Genomic DNA, 13,164 nt, shown 5'->3' with positions numbered 1-13,164 from the left:
TCGTTCTCCTAAATGAGATATCTATGTAGTGCATTGTTCACTATAACTCACAGCATCTTTTTTCATTCAGTTGAATAAGACGAAGTGGTAATACCTGTCCCAGCCACTACTAGCAGTAGTGAGCCATGCCTGGTAAACAATAATAGGAGGCAGGGAGTCCCTTTCAAATCAAATGTAATCTTAATAAGAAGCTGTTGGTGTGATTATAACCGCAAATATGCCAAAGGCTCCCCAGGAAATTGGTCACAGCGTTTTGTCATGCCATCCCCAGAAGAGCTAGTGCTGACAATGCTGAAATTGTGCCGGCATTGGTGCTGAATATAAGTATTATTATTTTACTGGGGGGAAACATAGAGATTCAGAAGGGGTTGTCTGATTAATGAACATCCCCTTTAATACTTTTTTATGTCCAATATGAAACACTGATAAATTAGTTTGACTCAAAACAAACTCATTTTTCCCCACATCAGGCAATCTTATCTTTAGGTAGCTGTGTAATTCATCCCAAATTTGCAACTAATTATAAAGACTTCTAGCTTATCAGCATTTAGGGTAATACAATGCAAAACCCATATGCGCATCATTTATCAGACATGTCTAGTAGAAATGACCCTACAGCCAATCACAGCTCAGCTCAGATCTGACACAAGTTTGACACAATGTCATAGTACTGGTAAAATGTATCAGCCTGCTATCAGAACTGTTGAGTGCACAGAGTTCTGTGTAGACTGGAGGCAGGTAGAAAAGTCACAGCTGTGAATGCGCTAGGCCGGAATTGGTTTCCAGCCACTGGGTAGAACCAAGAATGTTCTCAAGAATGTTCAAATTATGTCTAGAATATAGAAATCAATCAATTAGTATGTGCCGTTATTATTCTTATTAGCAATGATTATCTGAATAAACAGTGGATATTATTTCACACTAAGTCAATGTATCCAAATCTTTTTACATAACTTATGTCTCTATGAATGTTTTAACAGGAGATCTCCTTGGGCCTTCAATAAATGGTCTTGAATCACTTATCGAGATGCCATATGGTTGCGGAGAACAAAACATGATCAACTTTGCACCGAACATTTATATTCTGCAATATCTAATAGCGACTAATAAGATAAACAGCGATATCAAAGAAAGGGCCATAGGCTTTATGGAACAAGGTAACTTTTGAGATACAGATCTGCATCATGCATACTTACAGGCCAATTACTAGCTCCTTGTGTAATAACTTACTGGGCAAATAATAGATCTGAATATGTTCAGATTTAACCAATGATTGTAAACGACCAGTGACTAGAGGTGACATCTATAATATAGTTCTAATCACAATGTATATTTTATGTTTAGGCTATCAGAAGGAGCTAACCTATAAGCGATTTGATGGATCTTTTAGTGCATTTGGAAATGCAGATTCCTCTGGAAGTACCTGGTGAGCAAATCCAATATGTCATTAACTTATTATATAAACTGTCAAGTAATTTTGAAAGTCCTCAATTCCATAAAGTCAGCCCAAGTCAATGTCAATATAAAGTCTTATATTATGCAGAGAAAAGCTCGTCACTCAGGGTCTGAGCAGTAGAATTATGACAGCAATCCATTCCGGACCTTGATAAGAATGCTATGGATTGATGTGGCTGTGGTAGTTCAGTATGTGGAGCGCAAAAGGGAAACATGACCATAGTTGTATGTGCCAAGGCGCTATCAAAAGGAGAGAGTCAGAGTCCTTTTTGAATGAACGAGCCCTTTGTTCCTTTTGTGCTCCACATACTGAACTCCGACAGCCATGTCAATCCCTTGCATTCTGATGAAAGTTTGGCCTGAAACTTCAAATACATATGCAATTGGGTTGCTTAATTAAACTGTCATAATTCTACTGCCTAAACCCTGAGTGCTGAATTTTTGTCTGTATAAATTTACAGGACTGGATCCTTACTCGGGCAACGCTCCGCTGAAGGAGTGACGAATAGTGCTATATGATAGTATGATATGATTTATGCTAGATTAGAGCAATGCATGTCTTGTTATAAGAAAAGATCCAAATGAAATACAAATAGCCATTTAGTTTCTACCATATTATTCACTTTTCTATGTTTATATTGGTAAAAGATACCTAAAATATTGCTTTTGTTTTTGGATCCTGCCAGAAGGTCAGATAGTTCTTTTACGAAGGCAACTGCGTCATGCCTGAAACCTCTTTTGTTTCTATGCAGGAGAGTATTTGGGCATGATGAAGTTGCCCTGATATCTGTACTAACCACTTTGCCACCTGTGCGCATAATGTCTCATTAAAAAATTCTGGCAGAAGTCTGGAATACGGGAGTCAACTCTTGCCCTTCTACTCTACAAATGGAAACTCAAAAATGTACATTTAATGAAACTTTTGTAATGTATAAAAATAATGCAGCTCTTAAAGTACAATAATTCTATTTGTCCTTCAGGTTGTCAGCATTTGTTTTCAGATGCTTTCTCCAAGCCCGCACATTTCTATACATAGATCCAACCATCCTAAATAAAACAATAGAATGGATGGTGCAGTACCAAGACCCAAACACTGGTATATTCTCTGAGCCGGGACGTGTTATCCATATGGAAATTCAGGGAGGACAGAATGGTCCCATCACCATCACTGCCTATATACTAACTGCACTGCTTGAAGATCAGTACTACAGGGTAAATATGATACCACGTAGGGTAAATATGATACCACGTATAAGAGTTTATTAAAAAGTTAATTGTGACTTGAATTGTACTCACAGAAATGTGAATGAGGCTTTTTGCAACTTTAATTGAAATCTATAAAACTTACATAACCTATCTGTTATCGTGTTTTTAAAGAAAAGCTATAATGATAACATGACTTGTTTTTTTTATTTTTTTTTAAACTTTTGGCAATGTTTTATTTTCTACAAATCACAATATGTATTAAAACTAAAAATATAGAAATTTTCACACTGGTCAGTGGGAGCTTTTTAGACTCTAACTTCCTGATGTTTCAGGAAACAGCACACTGACAGACCCTGGCCCCATTGTTTGTATTTGGGGGTCTAATGGTCAAGGTCAGCTGTGAGATCACCTATTGTGATTGGTAGATCCTGTGTTACCAGCTGTGTGTAAAGCTGTGTCCTGTCATTGTAATCCTGCCTCTGATGATAAGCCTTGCTGAAAACACTTCCTGAAAGGACAGAAACTGTGGGTCCGATTCACTAAGACAGTCTTATTAAAGTGCTTGCTGGAGTACGATATGTAACATTCATTAAGACGCGCACATCAATTCATGAATTTGCCACATATTCTCTGTGACATGTGCTACTGTACACCTTGCCAGAAATGTTATCCAGTCTGAGACTGGAGTAGCATTTCTGGAGTAACAAAAACTCTTGTCAATTTTAATTAATTTGACTGGATGGCACAGTCATAGCCCATCCCATCCTGACTCCTGCCGAACTCCCTCATTTTGGCAGAGCTGCTACAAACACCAAATATCTCTCTGCATTGCCCAGAAATTGTGCCACTTTTCAAAGCATTTCATGGCAGTTTTCTGGCATAAAAGTTTTGATGAATTTGCCCTTAAGTAAATCTAAAAATCCCCAATGGCCAGTTGGAATATTGTAATTGTAATTCACGGATATGTAAACTATGTAAACTACTGTTATAGTATGTAAATTACCGTGTTAAGGAAGTTGAGACCTAAAACAAAGAACAGCTGAAAACTGATAACAAAGGAGCTAGCGAATGACACTTTGCATTACCAAATGTTTGAAAATGCATGTCAATTAAACCAAATGAATGCAATTTATAAAAAAAGGAATGTGAGCTGAATGCTTCGTAATGTTCTGTAAAATAGCACATTCTGCATTCAAAATTAATATTTTCTTTTTCATTTTAGAATCTCTACGCATCCAGAGTTCAGAAAGCTGTGCAATATCTTGAAAAGAAATTTGATGAAGGAATTGTTAGCAATTATACTCTTTCAATAGTAGCATATGCTATGTCATTGGCCAATAGCTCCAAGGCACATGATGCTCTTACCCTGCTCAATTCAAGGGCAGAGTCAGACACTACAGGTTAGTATATAATTATTCCTCCAATTCCATGCTTTAAGTAAAATCTCAGAACTTCAGTTAAAGGGATTATCGTGGATTATTATTTTTTTTTACTAAGGGTCCAAGAACGAACAGGCAGGTAAACGCTAACCACTCCTTTCAGCAATTCTGCAGCTTCCGATGACTTCACATTGACAGCAGCTGCTTTTCTTCTGGTCCTCTCTGTTGATGGGGTGTGAATGCCAATGTCATGCTGTTTGACAGTTGGCTCCCCGCTGCCTAACTGCGGAGATCCAGCTGTCAATCAGCATGACACCGGCCATCATGCCCCATCAACAGCACAGCTCAAGAGAGGAAGAGCTACTCTATTGATGTGAAGCAGCAGAATCGACAGGAGGAGGAGTCTATGACCGCTCTGAGCCGGTGCCATGTTGAACCAGCAGGTAGTTAGCAACAACCTGCCTGTTAGTTCTTAGACCCATAGTGAAAAAATAACATAGACCCAGAAAAAAAGTTATAGAAAAAGGTAGTACAACCTGTATACATTTATCAAATTAAGAATAGGGCTACTCAATCACGTGTTGCTACACTCTCAAGCTATGATAGTAAATCTGGCTGTGCAGAAATCCAGGATGTTTGGTTTCTGACAATTATTGAGCTATGGTCATGGTAATTTGTAACAAAACAACCATGTCCTGTCAGTCGCAGTGTAGCAGCATGACATACAGTAAGTACATATACAGAGAAAAATTCCAATATGCATAATTAGCGGCACATATATAGTCAACCCAAAAGGCAGTCCTTATTAATATCTTCATGTACCACCCATGCATGGACACAAGGATAACTGCAATAATGCAAGTCAAAACCAACAAGAACCAACCATGCAGTCGTATAATCCAAGACATATAGTACTTTATTCAAAAATTAGCATAAAAAATCCAGACAAGCAGTACACAGCAGGGCTAAAAGATGGAAATTGCCATCAACATCATGTAGAAAAAAGCCCAAGGTTGGTAATCCCCCCCTACCAGGGAACAAACAGTACATCGGTGTTAAGATAAAGTGCAACATATAGTGGCAGACAGAAATACTGGATTTTTTACGCTAAAAAATGTCTGGATTTTTTATGCTAATTTTTGAATAAAGTACTATATGTCTTGGATTATACGACTGCATGGTTGGTTCTTGTTGGTTTTAAGTACACATACAGTATATACATTTACAAAATATAAATACGTTAATATTATTTTGGTATCATTTTATTTCATAATAAGGAACCAAGTTTTGGTCTTCTCCATCTGAAGTGTCAAACAATTATTGGCAGCCAAGAACAGTAGACATAGAAACTGCAGCATATGCCCTGCTTTGCCACTACCAGCTGGGAAGAATTGAGGATGGTATTCCTGTTATGAAATGGCTGAGTCTACAAAGAAACCGTTTTGGAGGATATTCATCCACTCAGGTAAAACAGAGAAAACAATACCGTTCAGGAAACCCATCTTGAAATACCCTATTACTATCTGAAGGTCTCCCATTTAGTAGTCTCATCAAGTAATCCAAGTGGAGAGCAGCTAATAAGAGAATGCCACTCTAGCAGTTCAATGCATTGTGCAGAGAGCCTCTTGATTTTCAGATAACCGATTAGGGAATTTTAGGTAAAAAGTTGAGTGTTTCCCATTCAAGATCTTCATCTGTTATCCAGAGTGTATGTCATCCTGTAGGACCTGGCATGTCTATACTTCATGCAGCTCATTGATTTAATGGGAACTGCGTAATTCTTTTTTTTTCCTGTGGAATCGCTGCAGGAAAAATTACACATATTGCCAGGTTGCCATACAGAGTTTAGATGATTGCTTAAATGGTCTAAAAAGTTTGTATCTAGTCGATAATTTAACACAATTTATAGGATATCTCATAAATTGTTGATGACTGGAGCCTCGACTGCTTAGATGTCCACTGATCCCCAGAGCAAGTCTTTGCAGAACCCCATCGTAATATAAAAATGCAATATACATACCACCACTCAATTTATTGTCCATGTATCTGCTAGGCTATATAGGGAAGACCCAAAGAAAATAAACGGGATGGAAATGCCCATGCTCGACAACCACTCCATTCAGATGGGGTCTGCCCCCTTTTTTGGGATTTGTTGACATAACAGTGCATACTGTGATTTATTTTACATATATTTTCTTAGGACTCTTATAACACAAAAAAAAGCTATAGAAGGCAGACAACATCATTATTGAAAACAATTCAGTTGATAGGTGACGATGAGTACAAATGTGTCTGCAGCAGTAGCATGCTTTCATACATGCACCAGTTCATCTGTTTGGCTGATGTTCATTCACCACATTGACACTCATCACTGTGTATCTTTTATGTAAAATATACATTAAAGCTAACTGCATCAGTTTTTGTTGAGTTAATATTAAAACATGTTTTTGTTTTTTTTCTAACAAGGATACAATAATAGCTCTACAAGCACTGTCAAAGTTTTTGCTCTTGGCTCCAACTCATGAAACATCTCTTACTTTGGTTGTTACTGGCCCAGAGTCATATTTGTCTAAAGTTTTTCATGTCAACAGTGAAAACCTTCCAGTCTTACAAAGTCAACAGGTAAATATACTTTATAAACGAATTTGATAATATACAATACACAGACATATAGTATGGTAAATATAGGAGGTTAGCTAGCATTTTCTATTGGAGCCTTACCAGCCAGAAACCTTGTGGTGCCTGGGACAAGTCCATATTAAAGTTAAAAATTCTGCAAGATTTATATTTCACTTGTCTCTTTATTCCAGCAGAACATTACAATGATCACAAAAGGTGTCACATATGTTACTAACCCAGAGATACCTAGAAATTGTGAAAGGCCAGATGATGTAGAGAGCAAGGAAGGCCCACTTGGGCCACATGATTTTTAAAATAAAAATCGTCATTACAGTCCTGAATCATCCCAGTCGGCCAATCCACGATTGTCTGAGGAGCAGTTTAATGGACCAATGTTTAGTGATACAGTATTTGTATGTTTGGGCAGCTTACAAGCATAGATAGCAAGGGGAAGGAGCTTTGTATTCTTCAGTACAGTTAGAAAACATTTTTACACAATGTTAATGATATCGACTGGTGCCGCGGGCTGTTGGGGGACCCAACAGATAATGCCGAGGAGATAAATATATGGCATGTCTAATTTCAAATGTAACAGTGCTACTCACTTGGGAGTGAGATGAGGTATCACAAGAACCATTTCTATTTAAAAGTCTGGTTATTTCACTCCTAATAAACCGCATTACAAGAAAATTCAAATAAAGCACTTGTCCGGCACAAAGTAAAACATAAAGTAAAAATTCCATACAATAGTACGAATTCACCTGCTTGAGTTAGAGTAGAGCTTCCAAGACCTTTAGCAACGGCACACAATCCTGGAGGTCTATACACCTTCATACAATATGAACCACACCCAGAGGTGGAGATATGGTGAGCAGTCCCAACTCTTCAGCTGCTCACAATAAATCCGGCCCTGTCATGGCCGATTAACCCCTCTTAGTACTATGTGTACTAGAACATTACTCCAGGTTTACATCACAGAGGACATTTACTTCTGTGATCCATATCTCCTATCCACTATGTGTCCAGCAGCCACCTTAAACAGATTACTGATCCTTTTGTTTTTAAAGCGATAAGCTGCCACTAGAAATAGCGTGGGTTCATCTGCTTAAGTTGTAGTCCAGCTTCCTAGTCCTTCAGCAAAGGCACACAATCTTGGAGGTCTGCAAGCCTCAACACAAATCATGTGTGAGACCCTATTTCACAATTTGAACCATCAGCTGTCCCACCCCAACTTTTCAGCTGCTCACATTAAACCACGTCCTGTCATGGCCGATTAACCCCTTTTAGTACTATGTGTACTAGAGCATTACTCCAGGTTTACATCACAGAGTACATCCACCTTTGTGATACATATCTCCCATATACTATGTGACTGGCAGCCACCTTACATACCTTCCCACTCTGCACTGCATAAAGCTGTGACTCTTGGCACCTTCTACCAATAGACATGGGATTCTCAAGAGAGCTTCGGCATTATTATTTAACTTCTTGGTTTAATGTTCCGCATGGAAGTGGAAACCTTGCAGGGCTAGAAACCAGGGGGGTGACACAAGCATTTTTCCCCCTTTTCTTCCTTATCCACCTAAGTGAGGCATGGTCTGACACTAATTTATATTTTTTCCCTAACATATAGTATTGCAATGTGTCTACAGCCCACTTTATGGTCATGCATTACTCTTCTATGATGAAATAATTTTTATCACATGCCAACAGTTTCCTATTCAAGTAGAGAGCAGTGTGCTCCTTTCCGTCTATCTCCTGAGAAAGGACCACTGCTAATGCGACCTCTGAGGCATCTATCTGGAGTACAAATTCTTTCTTAAAGTCAGTGGCTACCAGATGTACTTTTAAACAGAAACTATTCCTGTGATACCTCATCTCATTCCCTAGAGAGTTGAATTGTTACATTTGGTGTTAAAAGTGAGGGCGGCTTTTCCAGGAAACACGTGTGACTGCTACAGAAGTGCTGCATGTATGAGTGAAGTTGGCTATAAACCAGTTAGCAACATCAGACAGCATAGAGGACCTTATTAAACACCTGGTGCAAGCCCAACAGCAGCAACTGCAGCAGCAACAACAGCTGGCACAACAGGAGACAAATAAGCTGCTTATGCAACAACTCCAGCAGCAGCAGTGACAACAGCAACAGCAGAATGAATTACTCGCAGAGGCATTGCACGGCAGCAGCTCCGACTCCAAGGTCAGCTGATGGCTTATTTGTCTGGAAGGTGGTGAGGAGAGCCTTACAGAAAGTGACCACGGGTAACAACAAAGAGGCCTTTTTAACCATTTTTGAAAGGTCTCCGATAGGGAGAAACTCCACCCCAGAGCTGTGGGCGAAAGTTCTGGTGCCATATTTAGCAGAGGCATTGAGGAATCTAACAGAGGGTGGTCTAGTCCGAATGCCCACCTTCTTCAAAAACTTGATGGTGAATGGAGACTCTGTAACGATTATTGGGAGCTGAACGAAGTCTCCAAGTTCAATGCATATCCGTTGCCGTGTGTTGATGAACTGATCTAGAGACTTGGCCCAGCAAGGTATCTAACCACCTTTAATCTAACGAAGGGATATTGGCAAATCCCCATGTCACAAAAACCCTGGGAGAAAACTGCTTTCTCCATTCCCGATGGGTGCTTCCAATACATCCAGATGCCGTTCAGACTGTATGGAGCTCTGGCCACCTTCTAGAGGACCATGGATCAGATCCTCACACCCCATAAGAATTATGCTGTGGTATACCTGGACGATATCATAATACAAAAAAGTGCCATGGGGAAAGAGGAGGCCAAATATCGTGGATATTTAGTAGGTAGAGGTGAAATTAAACCCCATATCAATAAAGTGGATACAATCCAAGACTGGCCACAACCACTGTCAAAAAATCAGGGTAGGACATTTCTGGGAATCGTAGAGTACTACCAAAGGTGCATTCCAAACTTTGCCATGGTGGACACACCTGTGAACGACCATTCTAAGTGGATAAAATCAGTTATGGCCAAATGGAAGTCGGAGTTGGAGACGACCTTTCAAAAACTGAAAATGGCTCTGCAAGATCCTGGTTTATTTCACTCCTCATAAACTGCATCACAGGAAAACTCAAATACAACCATTGTAGGGCACAAACTGAAATATAAAGTAAAAAGTTCATACAATAGTGTGGGTTCGCCCGCTTGAGTTAGAGTGCAGCTTCCTAGTCCTTCAGCAAAGGCACACAATCCTTGAGGTCTACAAACCTTCACACACAAACAATGTCTGAAACAAATAGGCTCAAGTTTACAATGTGAACCACACCCAGGTATAGAAATATGGTAATCAGCCGTCCCACCCCAACTTTTCAGGTGCTCACATTAAACCTGGCCCTGTCATCGCCGATTAACCCCTCTTAATACTATGTATACTAGAGCATTACTCCAAGTTTACATCACAAAGGACATTCACTTCTCTGATACATATCTCCCATCCACTATGTGTCTGGCAGTCACCTTATACATACTTCTGATCTTTTTGTTCTTTAAGTGATAAGCTTCCATCTGAAGTGTTTGGTGGAGGTTCTCTCAAAGAGAACACTGGAGCACTCGGCCCAGTGAGTACTTCTATGAATGGGAAAGTCGGATTAGATACGGTTTTCTGAACACTAGCTAAAGTGTATGGTGGGTTTTAGTATAACGACCCCCACAATTAATTTTGCATTGACGTTAATCTGCAAGTAATACCTGATTTATATTTCTGTTTTATTATCAGATTAAGGTCTTTCAGCCTTTGCTAGTTAACGCTACTGCAGTTGGAAGAGGATTGGCTACCCTTCAGGTAAAAATCAAGTGTTTAAGAGTCTTTGTTCTTATTCTTGATGTCTCTGTATGTTTCACAGGTAATTAATCATTTCTAAAATAACACAATGACAACAGGTTATTTCATGAGATTTTAATGCAGTTCCATTTTCTAAATCTGTCAAGCTCAAATGTTTCTGTACAAACCAAATCTACTGTATAAGACTGCTGCCAATATAAGCTGGAGCTGTTGCTCAGAGGAACCAATCAGTTTTTTCCAATGCAGACTAGAAACTGAAACAGTGGTCTGACTAGTGGCTAAGAAGAACGTGGATAGGTTGTTCTAGAGTTTTACTATTTTTACTCTTTAGAAATTACTATTGTTTTCCACTGACATTTTTACAGAAAGAAAACAAAGGGAATTGTTTTTCAACAGTTTTTCAATACATTTTCGATTTTCATCATAATTTAGGCATCCACTTTTACACATTGCAATGCCTTTTGTTTTTTAATGTATTAATGTTTATTTTAAAAAATAATAAAGAAAACAAACTATAAGAGCATAAAATAACAAAAACTGTATTTTATGTTCTTTTTTTTAATTATCTTCAATTCTGCTTCATGTTTTTCACTGTTTTCAGGATCATAGCTATACTTAGGTGTAGATATAGCAGTCATACGTGGATCTTGGTGCCAGATGTGTCACAAAAACCCCTTTGCCACATAAAAAGACTCCAATATTTTTTTTTATTTGAAAAAGCATATGCAAAGTTAGAGGGTGGTCTGCTACTTTAATATTGATTAATGGCCTCTGTTAGGTTATCAATATAAGATCGGTAAGGGTATGACACCTAACATACTCCCACAAATCAGCAGTTCCTTGTGCTAGCAGTGGCCGGATGTGATCAGTTGCAGAGCTATAAAGCACAACGCCATCAACTACAACATAACCGCAGTAGTGTACTGAAGATTCATCCTATTTATTACAATAGGGGCAGCTGTGCAGTAACTGACCATGGCCACTATCCAGTTGACCGAGTCGTGAAGATCCGTAATTGATCACATCTGGCTGCTACCAGCACCGAGAACAGCTAATCGTCACAATCTGATATGGATGTACAGATTTGTAATTTAATGGAAAATGCAGCATATTATATCAGAATATACTTTGATTACTAAAGCATAATATGTTTTTTCTCTATAGCTTAATGTAATATATAATCGGAAGTTCCTATTAAGGCGAAGAAAAATCACTGTGCCTGTGCCTGAAGCTTTCCGATTAGATGTGACAGTGAAGGAAGAGACGAATAACATTCATAGACTCTCTGTGGCTGTATGTATGCGGTAAGTAAGACTACAGTTCATATTCCATGTCCTCTTATAAGAGTTGCTTGTAATTTTGGATCTATTCTTTTATTAATATGTTTTTCTCTCACCAATGCTGTGGGCTTTGTTTTTAGCTTTCAGGGTAAGGGGAATGAGAGCGGCATGGCATTGTTAGATGTTGGCTACCTGAGTGGATTCACTTTGAGCCCGGGAGGAATTATTAGACTTGGATCTCTAAAACTGGTTGAGCCAAAAGAAGGAAACGTTTATCTTTACTTTGATTCTGTAAGTCAAAAGACTGTGCTACAAAGAATGTTTGATCTATGAATAGTTTCATATTACATAGATGTCATTAATATTACATGTTGGTTGGCTATAAACACTATCTTGACTAATAAGCTTATGTATATGGAAGCAATTGAATGTATTGTAAACAGCGGTTTACATTAGAATATGTCATGTATTGGGCCTGTCTCAAACTGTATTCCCATTTAGCAGTTGAATTGTGGTTTTGTAAAGTGTGAACACAGCTTCATATTTTCTCTCTTAATTTATTAGGTGACCAAAGAGGAGCTATGTATATCTATTCCAATGGTTCGTTCTGCAAAGGTAGCAAATTCTCAGGATGCTGTTGTGAAAGTCTATGATTACTACAATCCAGGTAAGGACCACAAATTACTCATTAAGTTCAAAGGTGAGAAAGAAACCACAAATCCGCACTGCTAGCTGAATGCAATCCATAAACAGTTCAACCACTTCACACTAAAATGGTTACAAAAGCCACACGTATCCTGTATGAAACTGGGGGTGCGGTTCCAAGGAAATATACAAATCATCCAGAGGAAAAAAAGAAGAAAAAAGGAACGCACTTACCCCTGTTCAAGCATAATTCACTTTATTTGGACATACTTAAAAACAGATTGCAGGGAGGGATGACAGCAGCTCTGGACAACAGCCGTTTCGTGCGTACAAGCACTTCGACGGGTCCTGGAGCTTCATGGATTCTAAACGGATTTTATAGACCCATCTAGGTAGCTTGCTCCTCCTCTCACCTGTAGCACATGGTGGGGGGAAGGGAGGAAAGGAAGAGCGGGGGCAAGCAACCTGTCAGAACACCGGCAAAGCTGTGCTTTAAAAAGACAAAACATACATGTTAAAAACATACTCAAAGCACTATTTGTAGAACATAACTAAATGGATGCAAAAACTAATGAAATTTTTATAGAAACACAGACATGTCCACTTTGTCATTTAAACCGATGGGTCCTGCAGCATCTGTGCGCAAAATCCATCTAGCCTCCCTCTGCAGGAGGAGGCGGTGAAGATCTCCGCCCCCCTCTGGGAGAGAGACCCGTTCCAGACCGGCAAAACGCAGAGCATGAGCGTCTCCTGCATGGTAAGTGCGGATATG

At 39.0% G+C, this 13,164-nt stretch overlaps 1 protein-coding gene across 1 annotated transcript in view; it reads left to right on the top strand.

Moving 5' to 3' along the window:
• Positions 1-13,164, top strand: part of LOC143803959 (CD109 antigen-like) — a 43,598-nt gene that overhangs the window by 25,648 nt on the left and 4,786 nt on the right. Inside the window, exons 19-28 of the mRNA XM_077281709.1 lie at positions 981-1,157; positions 1,345-1,426; positions 2,436-2,667; positions 3,884-4,061; positions 5,318-5,505; positions 6,507-6,662; positions 10,402-10,467; positions 11,632-11,771; positions 11,888-12,038; positions 12,312-12,414. Of these exons, the coding sequence (XP_077137824.1) occupies positions 981-1,157; positions 1,345-1,426; positions 2,436-2,667; positions 3,884-4,061; positions 5,318-5,505; positions 6,507-6,662; positions 10,402-10,467; positions 11,632-11,771; positions 11,888-12,038; positions 12,312-12,414 (1,473 nt within the window). The remainder of the gene's footprint in view (positions 1-980; positions 1,158-1,344; positions 1,427-2,435; positions 2,668-3,883; positions 4,062-5,317; positions 5,506-6,506; positions 6,663-10,401; positions 10,468-11,631; positions 11,772-11,887; positions 12,039-12,311; positions 12,415-13,164) is intronic.

The sequence above is a fragment of the Ranitomeya variabilis genome, chromosome 2, assembly GCF_051348905.1.
Source record: "Ranitomeya variabilis isolate aRanVar5 chromosome 2, aRanVar5.hap1, whole genome shotgun sequence".
NCBI lineage: Eukaryota > Metazoa > Chordata > Amphibia > Anura > Dendrobatidae > Ranitomeya > Ranitomeya variabilis.
This window is presented reverse-complemented; position numbering and strand designations above follow the sequence as displayed.